The 18,954-nt window shown below is 53.5% G+C and overlaps 1 protein-coding gene across 2 annotated transcripts in view; it reads right to left on the bottom strand.

Moving 5' to 3' along the window:
* Window positions 1–1,385: 1,385 nt before the first annotated feature.
* SAP30BP (SAP30 binding protein) overlaps window positions 1,386–18,954 on the bottom strand; it is a 31,294-nt gene continuing 13,725 nt past the window's right edge. For both annotated transcript variants that reach the window (XM_006199392.4, XM_006199391.4), the window contains 8 exons: window positions 13,146–13,188; window positions 8,353–8,441; window positions 6,059–6,150; window positions 4,740–4,800; window positions 4,300–4,351; window positions 3,367–3,425; window positions 2,145–2,229; window positions 1,386–1,848 (listed from right to left, as the gene is read on the bottom strand). In XM_006199392.4, coding sequence (XP_006199454.3) covers window positions 1,667–1,848; window positions 2,145–2,229; window positions 3,367–3,425; window positions 4,300–4,351; window positions 4,740–4,800; window positions 6,059–6,150; window positions 8,353–8,441; window positions 13,146–13,188 — 663 coding nt within the window. In that variant the 3' untranslated portion in view covers window positions 1,386–1,666. The remainder of the gene's footprint in view (window positions 1,849–2,144; window positions 2,230–3,366; window positions 3,426–4,299; window positions 4,352–4,739; window positions 4,801–6,058; window positions 6,151–8,352; window positions 8,442–13,145; window positions 13,189–18,954) is intronic.

The raw sequence follows: 18,954 nt of genomic DNA, 5'->3' as shown, positions 1-18,954 counted from the left end.
CATTCCAATAGCTGCCCAACTGGACAGCTCAACGGTGCGGCTGGAGGCTGCCTGCAGGACAGGACAGTAAAAGGCCATGACCCTGGCCAGTTTTATCATCCCCAGTTTGCTTCTATCTTGGTCTAAAACAGGAAGGAATTGGATTGGGCAACAAGCTCCGGTACTTTATGGTTTAGAAAACTTTCACATACATCGTCTCACTGATTCCTCACAAACACCTCAAGAAGCTTTATTACCATGATTTGACAGGAGGCTTACAGAGGTGAGGGCCCAAGACACACACACACACACACACACACACACACACACAAAACTAAAACACAACTTGTTTTAAACGGGGACCCAGGGCAGAGGCGCTGACTCCGTCCCCACTGCCCGCCTTGGGCTCCGCGGCGCCCTAATGGAAGGAGAGGGGCCCCTGTTGGAGGCTGCTGGGCAGGAAGCCCCTTCAGAGATCATCTCGGGAATGAGGGGGCAGCGGCTCCTCTCCTCCAGGGGGCAGTCTCCTCAGAGGAGGGGAGGGGGGAACTGACCGCCTCTGGTGCCAAGTGTGTTTGGTGGGGAGGGGGAAGTGCGACCCGCTTGTTATTTTGGGGGCTGCAGGGTCTTCGCGCCCCTCTGGTCACACAACAGTATCAGGCGCCATCTCAGGACATCTTTCTAACCCCCGCCACCCCAGGGAAGCAAGACGGCTCTTCACAGCCCGGCTTCCTTCTGTGACACGCAGCCCTTCCGCTGGACGGGAGAGCTGCCAGATTGCAGGAAAGGCAAACCAGTTCCCTCTGGACTCGGACTAGAGGGCTGGCAGGGGCTGGGAAATCTGTTTTGGCCCCAGAGCCCGGAGGCCAGTGGCGCTGCCCAGGGGCTGCTGCGGGGCAGAGATAACAGGCACAGGAAGGGCGGGGCAGGATCCTCCCAGGAGCCGGGTTTCACGTAAACAATGAGCGGCTGCCCTCTGGGCAGGAGGTGATTCAGTTCCCCCAACCCCCGGGGAGCCCACTGGCCATGCTCACCAGGCACCAACACCGTGACCCCTCCCTGCGAGGGTTGGGGACCAACCCCGGCCCTTCTGGTAACTGGTGGACTTTGAAAGTCAGGGTGTGTCCAAGAAGTGGTCTGAGGAGGGCTCAACTGCCCCGAAGAAGGTAGAGGCCTCGGCTCCTGCCTGAGAACTGGCTGGCTTTCAGGCCCCTGGTAGCAGACAGTGGGAACGTGGGGTCTCCCCCACTCGGGCCACCCTCTCTGAGCAGTACCACAGGCTTTGGTCACCTTGCTGTCAACCCTGAGGTGATAATTCCAACTGAGAAGATGGGGAGGACACTTGAGCTTTCACATTTGCCTGAAAACGGACAGTAGAAGAGGTCAGTGCATCTGAGATGCCGAGATGTGAGGACACAGTGCTTTTAATACGGAGGCAGAGACCATGGGGTGTGAGTCGCGGTCCACAGTGCCTCACTCCTCCGCAGCAATGTCTCTTCCGGCTGGAATGCCACACGGGGACTCCTCACAGGGTGGCATCGAGGGAGCAGGTCCCAGTCCTGAAATATACAAAGCGACACCTCCCAGTGGGCACTGGTCACCAGGCTGCACAGTCCTGTCAAGGCCCAGAGTGGCTCCTCCCGACAGAAGGGAAAATGTCCGAGCCACCCCAAGCTGGTCCCTCAGGTCACTGCTTGGCCTTCTTCACAATGGTGCCAACGGCAGAGATAACGGTGGTCTTGGAGCCACTGGCACTGGTGGTCACTGTGACCACAGCTGGCAGCGTCGCCGTGGTGGTGAGGATGGTGGGCTGGGCTATCGTGGTCACCGGGATAGCTGAGTCCCACTTGCTCTTTCTCTTCTGGGCATCTGGGCACAAAGCAAGAGAGAAGTCAGGACCAACACCAACCAAAAAGCAACACTCCCTTTCCAGTGGTCAGAGCTGAGGGAACAGAAACTGCCGGGGCCTTCGCCCCAGAGAGCCAAGGGGCAGCCAGTGAACTGGGGACCCCACCCCAGCCCCAAAGCAGGCTCAAAACCTCTGGGCTCAGAGAAAAGCACAGCAAGGCTGGGTCCAGCCCAGATCCTCATGGTGTCTGTTCCCCAAAATGAGGCAGGGAAACCCTTGCTGCATCTGCAGTGTGGCTGGGAAGCAGAGCCTCTACCTGCAACAGCTGTGCTGGCTGTGGTGGTGGTGGTGGCCGTGGCGTTGGTCGTGGTACCCTTCTTGGTGCCTGTCACAAACTCAATCTGGAGGGTGAGAGAGATGAACGTTAAGACCTGAGCAAAACTGTTCATCCACGTCCTCTGCCAGCCGTCTGCTCCCAGGGGGTGGGAGTCTGGCACCACACAGAGAAGGCACTGAGAACCAGCTCTGCTGAGACTGTCCAGCGAGAGAGGTGACAGAGCAGCGCCCCACGGGGATTTTTACTCCTCTGAAGAGAGCTTCCCAAACAGACGTTGGACCCCTCCCGGCATCAGCATGTCACTGCATGAGCTTGGGCACCCCTGCCCGCTGTCCCACCATGTGCCCAGCCCCCTCGCCCTCACACGCTGGGGGAAGGACGGCTCTGGTCTCAGGTGCTGCAGACACATCCCTGCAATGAGCCTGAGATTTGGAAGGGAGAAGGAAAGAGACAGAAGGGAAATTCAACCAAGGGTCACGACTGTGGAAACCTGATCACCCCTGGTACCAGGTCCCCAAGGGCTGCCCCACAGCCCCTCTGCCCGGGGGATGGGGGGAACGTCCCAGAGGCCACAACTGCTGTGGAAGGGTCAGGCCAAACCACAGGTGGGAAGAGCTGGTGTTCTGAGGTCCACTTTCTCTCTCAGAGACTCTGGTTGGAAAGGGCACAGTTCCCAGGACAATGTCTCACAGCCAAATTTCTGTTCCCCGAAGGACCCAGACCACATTGCTTGGGAAGAATCGTGCTCAGGGTCCTAAAATGAGGGGTCACCTGGCCATCAGGCGTGGGACTTACAGGGAAGCGCTGAGTCGGGCTGCCGAGGTCAGCTCTGGAGCCCAAGAAAGGCACAGACCAGAGTGCTCTGGGAAGGAAATACTTGCCTCCATTCAGGCCAAGGAGGGCACTGATGACCCCAGAGAGAAAGCCCCTGAGGATCTGTGGCTGCACGGGGGAGGGGAGGGGACATAATGCAGCAAGTACAAGACCCCAAGGAACCAAACGGGATTAACTGGGAAGCACCTTCAAGCTGAGTTAAGGAGCCTTAAAATCCAGCACAGGGCACACCTAAGGCTGCCCAGAGCATCCTCAGGCAACATATTGGCGGGGGGGAGAGCAGCCTGGAAGGCCCCTGGGCTCAGTCAGCAGGACCCCTGCGCTCCAAACACCTGCCTTTTCATCAGGACGTTCGTCCATCACTTACTTTGGTTCGCTCCTTTTTGGCCTTTTCCAATTTGTCCATTTCAATCTTCTGGGCTTTGGCTACGAAGACAAGAGAAGCATTACACAAACAGCCCGGGAGCAGCCCCACACAAGGAGATGGTTTAAGCCGAGGGACCCTAGTCCAGCACTTTCCACTTGCCCCACGTTCTCATTCGACGCACCTGAGTAGCCGGCAGACCCGTGTGGGCTCAGTGTCCTTCTGTGAAGGGCAAAACCCAGTGCCAGCTCTTGGCCAGCATGAAGCAGGGCCTCAAGCGCAAAGGCCCCAGGCTGGGGCTGCGCACCCCTTCAGAGGGGCCAGCTGCTCCTGAGCCTCAGCCGGCTGCTGCCATGTGGGAACGCCAGCCCAGTGACCCAGAGCAGCCGGAATCAGGGATTTTTAAATAAAATGTTGGCAAGGAATTCAAATTAAAGCAAGACAAAACTTATGTGGGCCAAACAAAACACACCTACAGGCCGGATCTGAGATCTGGCATCTGAGGGCTTGGGCCCTTTGAAATTCCTCCCAGTTTTCCCAGATAGGCCCCTTCAGAAAGTGCTCCAGTCTCGCTGGCCGCCAGCCGCCTGGCTACCATCTACACCTGCGAGGCCAGCCTCTTGCACCTTCAAAGCTCAGCGTGGACACAGTTTCCTCGGGGAGGCTGCCCCACCCCCTCGGCCCTGCAACGCCATCGCCCCAGCACTTGTCACCATTGGAATCACTCCTGTCATCCTGTCTTCTCTGCGGCTGTTATAAGCCTCCTAAGTCAGGGATGGGGTCTGGATTGCTCAAGGCTGTAAACCCAGCTCCTCAGATGTGGCCAGACACGGAGAAGACCCTGAAATATGTGTTGCCTGATGACTGACTGAGTGACTGGATGGGCAGACAGACAGATGGACAGATGGGTGGGTAAGTAGATGGATGGCTACCCACCTAATGCCTCATAGTAGGAGTCCTCAGACCAGCCGTGGGGATCAAACATATCCTGAAAAAGAAAGGGTTAAAGCTACAGTAAGGGCCATCAGATGACAAATGACTTAGAAACCCAAGTGCCTCCCCGCGTCTATCTATGGGTCCTCCTGCCTTCAAAGGCAGAGGGGCTCAGCTGTTACCCCTGCTCTCCAGCCAATCCTTCTTAGGATTATGAGGGCAGTGATGCATTTGCCCAAGGGCTAGTCCATGGGCACAGCGAGTTCACACTCAGACTCTAACCAAGCAGAGGCCCCGGGGCTCGAACAAGAGCGAAGGGGACTGTCCTCTTCAGCCAACAGTGCTGCCACCTGGACCCTTCAGTGGCTCCAGGCTGAATCCAGCAGGTGAGCTCAAGGCCTTGGGTATCCTCCCTCAGCCTCATCCCCTGCAGGAAGGAATACCTTTGGGTAGTTGGTGCCGAGCTCATCGATTGCACAAAACTGGATCAGCTTCTCATAGATGCTGAAAGAAGAAAACCACAAGGTGCTGAGCAGGCCTGAGGCACCAGATTTCAAGAGATCAGAACCATTCAGCACCTGGGCTCAGGTGAAGCCTCTACACCCAGCTGAATCGTTCTAAGCTTCCCAACGGGAGGGGAAATGTCCACTGGCCTGACATTAGAAGTCACTTCTCGCACTCCACCCTCCACCCTCACAGGGAGATGGGCTGTTAGCCAGGGGCCAGGACAAGGATCGTGTTGAGGGGAGGGCTGCATTTTTTTGGTCTTATCAGGACACCTGACCTTCAGTCTGTGTGGCTGGATCAAGGCCACCATACCCAGGCCCACAGGGGCCAGGGCAGGTCATCCTATCAACACACTGGTCTCTTTCCTGGGTGTGTCACTTGCTTGAGCACTGGACAGAGGGAGGCCAAGACACAGCTGTTTCTAAACCCTCTCCCCTGCACGTAGAATCAATGACTTTTTAGAGGGAGAGGAAGAACCTGGGGTGATGGTCTAGTCCAACCCCCTCATGGTGCGGCTGAGGAGATGGAGGCCTCGAGAGGTAGCGTCTTTTTTTTTTTTTAACATTTTTTATTGATTTATAATCATTTTACAATGTTGTGTCAAATTCCAGTGTTCAGCACAATTTTTCAGTCATTCATGGACATATACACACTCATTGTCACATTTTTTTTCTCTGTGATTTATCATAACATTTTGTGTATATTTCCCTGTGCTATATAGTGTAATCTTGTTTATTTATTCTACAATTTTGAAATCCCAGTCTATCCCTTCCCACCCTCTACCCCCCCCAGTAACCACAAGTCTGTATTCTCTGTCCATGAGTCTATTTCTGTCCTGTATTTATGCTTTGTTTTTGTTTGTTTGTTTTTGTTTTTGTTTTTTAGATTCCACATATGAGCGATCTCACATGGTATTTTTCTTTCTCTTTCTGGCTTACTTCACTTAGAATGACATTCTCTAGGAGCATCCATGTTGCTGCAAATGGCATTATGTTGTGAGAGGTAGCGTCTTTAGGAGCGGAGTAGGAATGAGACCCCGGCTGGGCCTCCTGCTCCAGACCAGGTCTCTGTTTCTGCTCTACGTACTGCTTAATGTGTTCAGTCTGGATTTTCAACAGTAAACCTCGGCGAGGTTAATGTGGTCTGGGTGACGGCCCCTGTGGGCTCAGGTGGGATCTGAGCTGGGCCTCTCCCTGCCACCTCCATGGGGGCATACCAGTTCCCAGCCGACCCTGCAGGCTCATGGGAAACTCACCTGGGGTTCCGAAATTCCTTCTTCCTTTGGATAATATAGTTCATATCCATTCCCTCCTTTATCTTCCGCTCATAAAGCTTCTGGATCTTGTCCTATGGAAGAGGAACAAAAGGATGCTTATGACAGAACCCCACTCCCTCATGATCCTAGTCTGTGGTCACACATGCGGTGTGGATACGTGGACAGAGGAGAGCCACAGAGCCACGAGAAGCCCTGCTCTAGCCACATGGTCTTCCTCCGCCAGCCTCTGACCAGCCCTGAGCACAGGTAAGACAGATGGAGACCAGACTGCTTTTCTTTGGCTTTCTCCTGATCCGCTCTGGGTGGTCAGTAGAGGGAGTGATAAGGTCGAGGCAGTGAACCCACGGAGAAGACAGGGAACAAGTCCCCACTCGGCTGATCAGTTCCTGAATCATCTATAGAGAAGTTTCAGGTATTAGTGTTGATGGGTAGAGTCTACATGCTGGCTTTATTTTTAATTTTTATTGAAGTATAGTTCATTTACAGTGTTCTGTTAGTTTCTGGTGTACAAATAGTGATTAAGTTATATACATTCCTTTTCATTACAGGTTATTACAAGATCCTGTGTAGTTCCCTGTGCTATAGAAGGACCTTACTATTTTGAACGCTGGTTTTAAATTTTAACACAGGGTTAATTTCTAGCAGGAGACCTGGGAAGGTGATGTCCTTTCAGAGGAAGGCAGGAATAGAGGTTTTGGAACCTGGTTTCACAAGCCTCCCAGGGTGTCCTCTGCTGGGAGACTCACAGGTCCTCACCACTTTATCAAGAGGCACCACCAGGGGACAAGGGCTCATTTCTCATCAAAACTCCTCTCCAGGCCCCTGCCCTGGCTTTCAATGGGAAACAGGAGAAGCACCCAGCAGGGATCCAGGCCAGTGCCACAGGTGTCCCCAGGCCCAAAGAGATGATGTCTGCAACAGATGGCATCAGGATGGCCTGGTGCGTGAAGGGACCTGGAAACCCGAGTCTCAGGGTAGAGCCACCTCTAAGGAGGAGCAGTCTTACCCAGGAAGGCACGCGCTGGCCCAGGGCAAGGTCTCCTGGCCGCCACCCCCACTAGTGGCAGCTAAACATGGACACTCCAGAAGGAAAACATTTCGGGCTTCACTTGCAGGAGGAGGTGGGCAGGGTGGGAGGTCCTGAGTGAGGGAGGACCTTTGGGAACATCCGGAGAGATGACCCATCCCCTCTGCCAGAACGCAAGACTGGCCAGAGGAAGCACAAATTGCAGAGAGAGGTCAGTAACACATTTACAGGGAAGAGAGCAGCCGAGAGCGACACGCCTCAATGTTAACCTCTTCATAGGTAATGAGGGGAGGCCTGCGCAGAAGGCTCGGCAGACAGAAACAGGTCTGTATTTTACAGACGACTTTTCTGTGTCTCCCGGGCCATCAGACAGGTTCTCCTATCTCAGGTGAACTAACATGTTTGCTCAGTGTCATGGTTTCTACCATTAGAAGGTCCAAAAAGTAGAGATTTGGAACTTGAAGGCTGGGCCAGCTAGATGTCTCTGCCTGGAGGATTGCTGGACTGTCCTTATAGGCTGTGGCTTGTTGCCTGGTGTAAAGCTGATGAAGGTGATGCTATGCTGGGAGGCAGAGGGTAGGTGGTGGTGGTGGGGACAACTCAGCAAAGAGAAGAGACTTCCAGGAAGAGAGGAACCTCCGGCCCCGCCCGGTCGCCCTGTTCCACTGCCCTAGGACCCATTAGTCATCCGTCCATTAAGGTGGTGCCAGGGGCCTGCGGTGTAGCCAGAGGCACTGGTAGAACCTACAGGATCAAAGGTAGAGTAGATGGACGGGGGCCACTATGGGGCAGCCCTGGGGGTCTGTCCTGTAGTCACAAGGTCTCATTCACAGGAGAAGGCACAGAGGGACGAGGATAAGAGGAGGATAGGAGTTTTATGAGCATAAATGCTTGTGTGTTTGCATTTCTGTAATCTGTTTATTTTACGTTCTGAAAATCCCTTCGTTTCTTAGCAAAGTTCCACTGAGACTGTCCCACCGGCTCAAGGTTGCCCAGAAAAGGTCTGCTGTTTTATCTGCCGAGGTTCAGGACCTTACAGAGGGCAAGCTAGGGGCCCCAGCGCAAGTGGCAGTGGTGGTGGGTCCAGAGCAGACGTGAGAGCGGGCTCAGGGAGGTCACCAGGACTGCAGGCTCCTTCCCACCTGCGCTGTTTCATTTACAGAAGCCTCTTAAAGTCAGACCAAACCAGACCCCTGCCCCTGGATTCCTGTCTACATGGGCCTCAGCAGCCGTGCCCTGCGCTTACTTGTAAGTGATTTGAACACCTGCCAGGGGGCTCCGGCGGGATCTTGATTTCATCGGGTGACATGTTCCGGACTCTTTCAGAAAAGGAGGCTGTTGAGAGAACAGAGAAGAATTCTGTAGGTGGGAGGGACGGTGAGGGTGAAGGACAGGCATGGACAGTACAGAAACCAAAAACCACACACAAAGTGTTTTCAGAAAGGGACACACGCCTCTGCAACAGCGCAACAGGGTGTGCGGAGTAGCTCTCTGAGAGGATGCATCTGAGCTGAGATCAAATGACCAGAAGGAGCTGGCAGGTGTCAACTCAGGGGAAGAGAAATTCAGGCAGAGGGCACAGTTTGGCCACACAGCAGCAGTTCACTGAGGAGAGGCTGTGTCCTGGGGTGTGCTGGGAAATGTTTACCAACCAGCGGGGAGGTGGGGAGCGGTCTGCCCGTTTCTGGGCTGTTAATTCTCCCGCCAATTTCAAGCTATCAATCTGCAGTCGCTGAACTGGCTCATCACGTGAGCCAGCTCCAGCCCCCGACGGGCTCTGCCCCTGAGACACCCTCCCAGGATTCTGGAAACTCAGAGTCTGGCACCATCCTTCTTACCTCAGGCTGTCCTACTCAGGCTACAGGAAAAGCTCAGGGTTCCCTAGGCTTTGAGACTCAAAGCTTTCAAACTGCCTTGTGTATAAATGACATTTGCAAAACTACCTGTTGATTATTGGCTTAGGGCCCTTTAAAAATAAGTCAATCAACCACTTCATTCCAGGGAACAAAAGGTCTGATTCCGATGTGCAGAACCACAACTCCCAGGGGAGAACTCCCTCAGAGGTTTGCCTCTGCCCACCCAAGCTTCTGGCTCTCTCTCCACTCCCCTCCCTGCTGCCCCTGGCCACCCCGGGGACTGTAGAGTCGTGCTCTGGATCACCCAGACAATGCACTGTTTGTTGTAAGATTCTGTCTGTGCTTTTAAAAACATTCTCTCATGAAAAGGGCCATACAATGAGCAAATAGAAGGCGGAGTGGGGTGGGGCAGGATGAAGGCAAAAAATGAATAATCTGGCACCCACGACACCCTGCAAGTACTTACTGGGTGCCAGGCCCCAGGCGAGGAGACCCGTTCTCAGTTGCAAGTGGCTGCCTTGACTGTCGGGGACGGCCCAGCACAGCCTTGCCCTTCTCTCCCGAGGCTGGGTTAATGTTTTTTTGGCAGACAAGGTGCTCTGATTTCTGCTTAGAGCTTTGCTAGTCTCAGCTGCTACCAAACAAGCCAGCACACACTGCAAAATACTGTAAATACTGAGGCTGGGGCCCAGGCCCAGGGCCCAGTCTCCTCACACAAGCTACCTGTGCTGACCCTCACTGTCGAAGATTCTCACCAGACGTGCCCCAGGAACAGAGCACTAGACCTGCCCTTTCAGGTGAGGGCAACAGGACAGAAACTGGGTGACATACCCTGTTGTGGATCCCAAACACCAGTGCAAGCATGGGACTACATGTTGCTCTTTGCCAGCACCTTCCTTCTGTCTCCTGCCTCCTGAAGCAAGGGTGACACCCAGGTCTGGCTGGAGTTCAAGCTCATGCTGGCTTCCTCCTTCCTCACAGACCTGGGAGAGGCAGGAGTTCTAAGTCCAAGGCTCAAGCAGGCAGCAGAGGCCAGATGAGAGCGGAATTAGCTGGGGTATGCTGGTCCTTGTATTTCGTAACAATCAGCAACAAAAGCAAGAGGGGCTCAGGCAGGCTTTGGGCATGAAGCGAGGGCTGAGGCTTCCCTGGGGTGGAGAAGGCATGTGTGCACGTGACAGAGAGACAAAGAATGCCCTTTGGCATTTGCCAGGAAAGCCTTTTGGAAAAACAGGGTGTGACACTGTTGCCACAGCAACCCAACCACATTCAGGCTCAAATGGTATATAGTATGACAGAGAGGGCGAGCCCTCCCTCCTCCAGCTCGCAGGCTAGGAACTGGAGAGTTCCTTGGGAGTCACTGGCAAATGGAGGGACAGTCAGGAAACTAGACTCAAGTTCATCTCACAGATTTCAGGAGAATCTTTCAGTGATTCTCTCTCCTAAGTCTCAGCATGGATGTGAGTACAAGACAACAGACCCACATACATGGCTATTCAAAACCACTTTCTGGAAACACGCTGAGAAATGCACCCAGCACATGGGAGCAGCCCGTGTCTGTGACTGCCCCGGGTCTGCCAGGGCTGTTCTAGGAGGGCATCCGTACTCAGAATCTGAGAATCCTGCGTTGGTGTGATTCACCCTGGGTGCGTGCCCAAGTCACAAAACAACGATGGTAACCATGGCTGCCAGGTGTGAATCGGCACAGGAGCAGCTCAGATGGATGGGCCTGTGTAACGGCGGCGGGGAGTGAAGGAATGCCCGGCGGGTACTGTGGGGCCGCAAGCAGGAGGCAGTGGAGTGTCTCCAGCTCACCAGAGACACGGAGAACCCAACTAGAATGCCACCCTGGGGCCATGGTCCCAGGCCTGCCCGCAGGCACCCGGAAGGTTTGCACAGGGCGTGCACTCAGCTCAGCCGAGCAACTACAGAGCTGGAGAGGCCCGAGCCAGCTTCTCCGCCTTCGTGTGCTCCATTACACGTATGAAAACGCTTCCCACACCAGCAGACCACTCGGTCCCTAACCAGAGGCCTGAATGGAAGGAGCAGAGTTCAGGCAGAGGGGCTGATAACCATGGCGCCCTGAGTGGGGGCCACACTGCACGGGCCAATCGTTACATCCTCCGTGAACAGCGGGAAGAGTAATCAAAACCATGAGGCTTAAAGTTCCATCTGTGTCCTTCGTGGGTAAGTGGATTGAGAAACTGCAGTGTAACCCTACAATGAAATAGTATTTGACAATAATAAAAAGCAACTATGGATATGTTCGAGAACATGGATGGATCTCAAAAACATTATGGTAAGTTAAAGGAGACAAAACAAAAAAAAGACTGATTTCATTTGTATCACTGGTTCTCCAACTGGGGCAATTTTGCCCCCTCAGAAAACATTGGGTGATAACTAGAAATATTTCTTATTGTCACATCTGGCGGGGGGAGGGGAGTGTTGCTGGCATCGAAGGGGCAGAAACCAAGAATGCTACTAAAACATTGTACAATGCACGGGCCAGGCCCCCACAACAAAGAATTATCCAGCCTAAAATTTCAATAGTGCCAAGGCTGAGAAATCCTGACTTGTAAGAAATTCTAAAACAGGCCAAACTCTAGTGAAGAAAGGACATCACTGCTCGCCTGCGGCTGAGGGAGGAACTGCCTCCAAGGGAAGGGGTCCAAGGGCATACTTTAGAGTGATGGAAAAGTTCTATGTAGCAACTGTGGTGGGGATTAACACGACTACGTATCTGTCCACACCCATCAAAGGGCACCCTTAAAACCGGCAAAACTTACTCTACGTTAAGTTACACCTCAAAAGAGCTGTTTTCCAAAAGTGACAGAGAAAAAGTGAGCGCTGGTTGTGGAAGAAGCTGGGCTGAGCCGGCCAAAGCCCACACACATTCCACCGCCTGACAAGCGGAGGGCACGGCCTCGCTGGGCTCCGGGGAGGCGGCTCTCTGACCCAGCTCCTTGGTAGTACACAGCAGGGTCAGCAGGGGAGAGGAGGCCGCGGATCCAGGCCACAGCCGCTCCCGTGGGCCACCCACTCCGGGAAGCCCACTGGCTTCCTGGCAAGGCTGTGCTCTGTTCCCTCTGCCTGCAAAGCCAACTGGTCCACCCCTTCACTGCCGTTTTCTTCAGAGCAAACGTAAGGTTTTGAGAAAACTCAAACTCCGTTCATCAGAAAACTCAGGGGTAAATCCTGCTGAGGGTCTGGGCTGCTCAGTGTGGTCTCGTTCCTACCCCGGCCTTCCTCAGGAGACAAGCAGAATGAGTAGCTTGCAGTTTCTTTAGTCAGGAAAACCAGAACAGGTTCCCGCCTCCCGCCCTCAGTGAAGGGACCAGTCCAGAAAACGGACAGGTCAGAGGGACTGCAGGGAACAGTGTTTCCAGGCTAAGTCCTGGGCTTCCCAGGGGTGGGGGAAGTGAACCTCGAAGGCTCTGTTTGGAAGCAAGGAGTGGGCTCTGCAGGACACCTGCAAAGCAGAGCCACGGGGAGCGGGAGCCCTGCTGTGTGAGGACGGATGGAGTGGGCAGGGAGGCGGCCACAGTCGCCACGGGGGGGGGGGGTGTCAATGCCTCCGTGAGGTTGGGCCAGGCCTGGGGAGAGCTGTTACAAGGTCCAGGGCCAAACTGAAGGAGCTGAGACACCTTCTAAAAGGATTAAGAAGCTGGGGTTAACACACGGCCGGGATGACATGTGTGCTATTTTCCAGAAATGTGACTGCCCTGGCCAGTTACGTTAAGGGTCCCAGACTCCAGGGCTGTGAGCATGTCCCCTTCTGGAGACAGAGCAAAGCGCCAGCAGAGGCCACATGTCTGCTCCTTGAGCACATAAATGTGCCAGTGGAGCAGGCAGAGCGCGGACAAGGACAGAGGATGGCCGCAGAGCACAAGGGAACAAGCTCCCAGCTGGACGGGGCCCTGAATCTCTCTTGACAACACTGGCAACTGACCAAAGCCCAGCGAAACGCACTATGAATGTGATTTTCAAAGAAGAATTGTTCCCTGGGTGTCTCACTCAGACATCTTATGAGATGCCAAAGGCCTGGAGAGAGAGGATAAAGAGACAGGCTCGCAGTGGAGCAGCTGCCTTGGCCAAAGCAGAGAGAAGCCACCTGCGTGGCCGGAAGCCAGTTGGCTCCAGGCAGGGCTCAGAGACACGCCCCGAGGCCCCCCGGGGTACTCACCAACCAATTCCTGGGGATCTCGCTTTTCTACTTCTGGGTTATCCTGCAAAAGAAAAATAGAAACACAAGGAGGTGAGCCTGGGGTTCCTGACCATAGTTACTCTCCTCACTGACACCACTCCGGGTTTTTAAGGAAGGAAAAGGTGAGAGGACTGCAAGGAACTCTTAAGAGTGAGCCGATACCTGGGGCCTTCCGGGACCCCTGGAAATCTGAGTTCCCCTTCTTCCTTCATCAGAGCAGCCGGGATGTTCCAGATGCCTATTTCAGTCTCTCCTCCGCGGCCTCCAGCAGTGACCAGCACCCACCAGTGCTGAGGAGAGCAAGCACCAGCCATCCGGCACCTGTATACCCGGAGCCTGCCCATCGCTCTCCAGGGGGCCTGGTTGGCGCCTTCGCCTGGTGCCAAGGAAGCAGGAGGTGGCCACCGTATAACATGAGAACCCCAAGACCAAAACACAAGAAACCGTCTGCTCCCAAGAGATTTTTCTTACTTTCAGTTTAAGCCAAAAGGGGAGACTCTCTCCCAAGGAGGTAGCTCATGGAACCTGGGAGCAGGCAGGTAGCGGGCCTTTAACAAGAGATGGAACCACCCCCAGGAAGGCCCAGCTCAGAGGCAGGGTCTCTCCGGCTCTCACTGGCTCACTTGTCAGGTCTCCCTACGTTGGCTTCTAGTCTTTCCACAGGAAAGCTTTCTCTGGTCCTCAGTGTAAACCACCGCCCCCAACACCCACGTCCACGCGTCCTTCGGTTCCAGCAGAACGCAGAAACCTCGGAGCAGGTCTCTCATCAGATGGCTTTCTGGACTTGCTCTGTATTTCACTGCTCAGAGTAAACAGTTCATCTCAATCAAATCAACTGGGAGAAGGCAGGTTCTCAGCCCTGTTCTTGCGCCCGGGCACCGCTTCCACTGTTGCCAGTGCCCGACGGCAAGAACATATCTGTTTTCCCCATTTCTGGGGAAACCGAGTCCCTCAAACACAGATCAGGAGCCTCCAGTGCCCTAACGCGCTAATGATCAAAACACCAGAGGCTGTGCTGGTGAAGTCTGGTCTCATTTCCTTTTCTTGGTCGGTGAGGGAGGAGATAAGACAATAGCAACTCTGGGGGAGACGGGAGCACGGAAACAGCCATGGAGCTCTGGGTGCTCCACTTACACGAAGCGAGGCTACATCAAGGTAACATCTCAGGAAGGAGGACCACTGGCCTCCCTCCAACTACGGCTCCAGGCTAAGACCAGAGCAGCAGTCCTTAGTCCTCTTCCCCAAAAAGTCCCTCTGGATTCTGGGACAGGCCAAAACCCCCTCATTCTTTGGAACACTGCGCCTATTCATTGGATCTGGACGGGCGTAACTTCAGGCCAGGCTGCTTAGCAACTGTCTCCTCCAGCCACCAGCCCCCTGCCAATCAGGTGGGCCAAGAGGAGGGCCTGGAGGGCTGCCGAGCCAAATGCAGGTTGGTCATCAATCAGCTGTCCCACAGAAAGTGCCAGTCTCCTGGGGCCACACAACCCTCCCTTTGTAGCAGTGGCTCTGGAGGAACCAATGTTAAAGAGTGTGGCAGTGACAAAACATTGGACTGTAAAAGGCTCTTAAATTTTCCCTCCAGAGGACAGCTTTCTGGGTGCTAATTGTGGGAAAACATCAGTTGGGTCCACCCTACCTCCCCTCCAGGCCATTTGGCTAGTCATAAGGGACTGACCCATTAACTCTTCAAAGGCCCCCCAGGGCTCTTTCTCAAAGCGCTGCCCCAGCTGCTTTCTGGCCCAAAACAGCAGAGCAGAGGATGAGGATGCAGGCAAATCTACTTGGGAATTCCACTTCCACGCATCTACCACAGAGGCACAGGAAGTTAGTCACCAAACAGACCAGTGTCTCTTCAAAGGTGAAAGTACTTGTTTACTTGGGGAAGATAAAAAGGTGTGAGGTTCCCTGGGGCTTCTCTCAGCTTTTGTGCCCCCAGCCGTGGGAAGGGGAGGGATGGGAGAGGTGGGGATTCCTGCATTTCACAAGGTCCTGGCCTGGCTTAGCTGAGGTTTGTTTAGCCAAGTCTCAGGGAGAAAGATGACGGGGCAGAATCACAAAGTTTTTCCCACTTCTTTCAGACTTTCCTTTTTTGGCATGGCTCATTTTCCCCTCAATTTATCTCTCTACACATACAAAAACAAAAATAAAAAAATAAACTTGGTAGTTGGTTTCAATTTGCTAACTAGTCCAGTCTTTGCTTTTCTACATTCACAACGTGTGTGTGCACTCATGCGTCCATGCACGCACACACATGCATATGCGTGCGCACACACATGGGGAGTGCTCAGGGTGTACCCCGAGTCCCATGGAGCTATGGTCTCTTATTCAGTCCCAAACCCAGCATTCCCAGGCACAAGCCCTACCCCACCTTCCCAGCAGTGGAATCCAGCTCCATGCTGTCTCCAAGCAAAGTGCCAAGCAATGGACAGTGGACCCCACTCCAAGTGAGAGAAGACTCTCCTGCCTTGAGAGAATCCTATAAGCCACATGTATGACTGAGCCTCCACAGACTGGAAGCCATACAATTCTGCACAAAAGTCTCCTGGAAAGACTTTGGAATCTGTGGTTGCTCAGATGCCCTATTTGTGTCACAGGCACCCATGGGAATTCTCAGGCCCTGGAAAAGCAAACAATGGGAACCTGGGCCTCCGGGTGGCCACACCTCATTGTGCTTTAGAACGTAATTCTTCGGCCTCTGATGTGAACATGCTGGTTGTGAGCCTGCTAAGCTCCTGGGCATGTGGCGAGGTACCCAGGTGCCCCTGAAGAAGAAAGCCAACAACCCAAGTTCTTCTGGATCCTAAAGCAGCTTAACCCCACACTCCGCCCTGAACATCAGGAGGAGAAGGGGTTGACTGTGCCCCACAACGAAGGGCCTGGAGCCACAGAGCTGCATGCAGGACTTCAAGCAATGCTGTAGACGGCCTGACAAGGAAGGAGAGTTGGGGTATCTGGCAAGACCACTGAGGATGGGTGTCAAACCCCAAAGATGTTTTTTAGAACCATTTATGCTCAACTGCCCTCTGAGGCAACTTTCATCCAATGAAAGCAGTCTTGGCGGGAGGACAGGGGGTCCACATTCAAGACGAAGACCCACCGAGACAGCCAGGCCTCAGACACCTGGAATTCAGCACAGAAATGAACAAAGCACCCATGACAGTTATCTTGGAAGCCAGCCATGTATCAGAAAAAACATCTGACGAAGTATTTACAAAGACAAAGCTAAGGAGACAGAAGGAAGGTTGACACCACTAAACTGCCAGCAGTTCAAAAAACCGGTTTTACAAAACCTGCTATAGGGAGAGAGTCTATGTCCTTAAAGAGGCAGAAGGTAGCAGCGAAGAGGATACAAGTAAAAAGCAACAAGAAACCACTGTTGCTTTTCTTCCCCTAAAGCAGTGTTTCAGAGTGCACACGGGACACCTGTCTTGACTTGTATGGATCCATCTCCCTGGCCTGCGGGTGGATATTCAGTTGGTCAAAGAAATGAACTCAGCCTGGAGATCTACTTACCAGACAGCTGTCTGCGTCAGCGGGGAGGCACGAAGCCCACAGACCTGGACAGCCCTGGACGTGACAGCACACGCCCCGCAGATGCAGCAGGATGAGCGCTTTGCGCCCAGATCATGAGGATGGTGGAAACAAAGCATCTTGCCTAGGACAGCGGCTCACAGAGCAGTTCCTAGGAGGAAAGACCAGGGAAACCGCTTCTGCTCTCTGGTTCAAGTCCAATGAAGACACAAGGAAAAACAAGACAAAACAGAAGTCACATCTTGCTGAGAAGCCAAGTGAGAGTACGGGAATGGGAGGAAAGAGCTCAGAGGCCTTCTCTTCAGTCTGCACCCCTCCAACTTTCTCAGGCTTCCCTCAGGCCCCACCAACCAGGGCACGAGGCGGTAGCTACAGGCCAGGGGACGTCCCTGGAGAACTGTGATGGGGACCTAACAAGGCCTAACAACTTTGGTTTCTTAGCCAATTGTGTCTGAGACTTGTAAGAACGCAACAGCCATGGCAGGGGCCCTGTTCTCAGGAATTCCAGAATCTGAAACATGGTTCCCCCTACAGAGAACACAAAAGTCCAGCCACCAGCAAAGCTACGACTGCAGCAGAGGAAGGAAGTAAAAACAATATCGTTACACGGAGCAGGACAAGCTGCCATTTGAACTGGGAGGATTTACTCAGCGGAGGAGGACCAGGTCCTGCAAGGAGAATGGAGGTTTATCTACAGCCAACAATGCTTCATCAATCCTCCCTGGAGCCAGCCCCACAAAGCACACTCAAGGGTCCAGCGTCCAACTTGAAACAAAGCAACGCAGCCTCTGGCAGCTGGGTTCTGCCAAATCTAAGGGTCGCTTGTTCTCCCTAGTTTTGGGAGCATTAGGCCCAGAGAAAGCACTCTGAACAGAGGGCAAAGGGTAGGCTTTCCTCCCTCCAGGGGAAAGAATGCTATGGACTGTATGTTTTCTGTTGGATGATGTGATCCTGCATCTTAAAAGTAGGAGGGCAGCTGAGGAGGCAGATTAGCAAAACACAGCCTTCCAAATCTTCTGTTCTCTCAGACCTGGGACTGACTGCCCCAGTACTTATCAAGTCCTAATGGTGCCTCACTTCCATGAGATGAGAGCAGAGTACCTAATTAAAAATGAATCCTCACTGTGGCCGGAGGCCCTGGGGACTCCCAGCCGATCATATCAGCCTCCACCCCGCACCCTGCACCAGGGTCCTGGCAAAGCCGCTCCCTGGATCGCCCCCTCCCCACTCTTGCCTAGTGAGCCCCATTCAGACTTCAGACCTCAGTTCAAGGAAGCCTTCCTCCACCCCACCCCGACTCGGCCAAAGAGGACACTGGCCCGCCCTATTCTGTGCTCTCACTGTCTTAGTGACCACTGTTCCCCAGCACCTGCACCAGTCAGTGTCCTGCCCACAACAGGTGCTCACAGATGAAACACACACACACACACACACACACAGTCTCTCCTTTCTAACTGGCTAGCAGCCAGTTCTTCTTCAGTTCCGTTTAGGGTTTCATAGCCACTGTCACCTGCAGTGCTTTAACCCCTAAACCTGTTCATGTCCACAGTTAGTTTCAATGTGTGGACTCGAGGTCAGAAAGGGAGGCAGCAGGGGAGCTAAAGGGGCTGGCCTTGCAGTAAAGGTTGATATGGGACAGGCAGGAAGGTGTTGGGGGGACACCAACACCAAACTAAAAAAAAAAAAAAATCTAGCTCGTTGCTCCTAATCTCAAGACAAAAAGAATTACTATATAGTTAATTCATTTATTTACCCCACAAATAACTTATCAAGCATTTATTATGTACCAGGCAATGGGCCAAACACTGGGGGTATGAGATGAACAAACTCAATCTATGGGAATAATTTTAGGTACCACGCCAAGCACTTCAGTGAAAGAGCTCTTTTAATTCTCACGACAGACTAATGAAGTCGAGGGCAGAACCGCTGCTTCAGAAGCCCCTGGCTGCCTCGGGGGCCATCCTGAAGGCAGCAAGCTAACAGTCAAATGAGGTTTTCTGAGACACAGGAGAGCCACTTTGGGTGGCCAAGAAAGCAGCAATTAGGAACTTTCGTCTAAATACTACCAAGCTCTAGAATAAAGTGATCGTGGTTTGACAGATATGGTTGGGAGCCTGGATGGAGAGCTGTCAGTAACCCCAAGGCTCAGCTGTCACTGAACCGAGTGCCACCTGGGGATGGCTCCCCCCAGCTCTGTGGCACAGATGCCCGGCGCCAGCTGTTTTACCCAAAGACACAGGAGAGCCCTGGAGAA

The sequence above is a fragment of the Vicugna pacos genome, chromosome 16, assembly GCF_048564905.1.
Source record: "Vicugna pacos chromosome 16, VicPac4, whole genome shotgun sequence".
NCBI lineage: Eukaryota > Metazoa > Chordata > Mammalia > Artiodactyla > Camelidae > Vicugna > Vicugna pacos.
The sequence above is the reverse complement of the archived record's forward strand: the minus strand, read 5'-3'. Positions and strand labels throughout refer to the sequence as shown.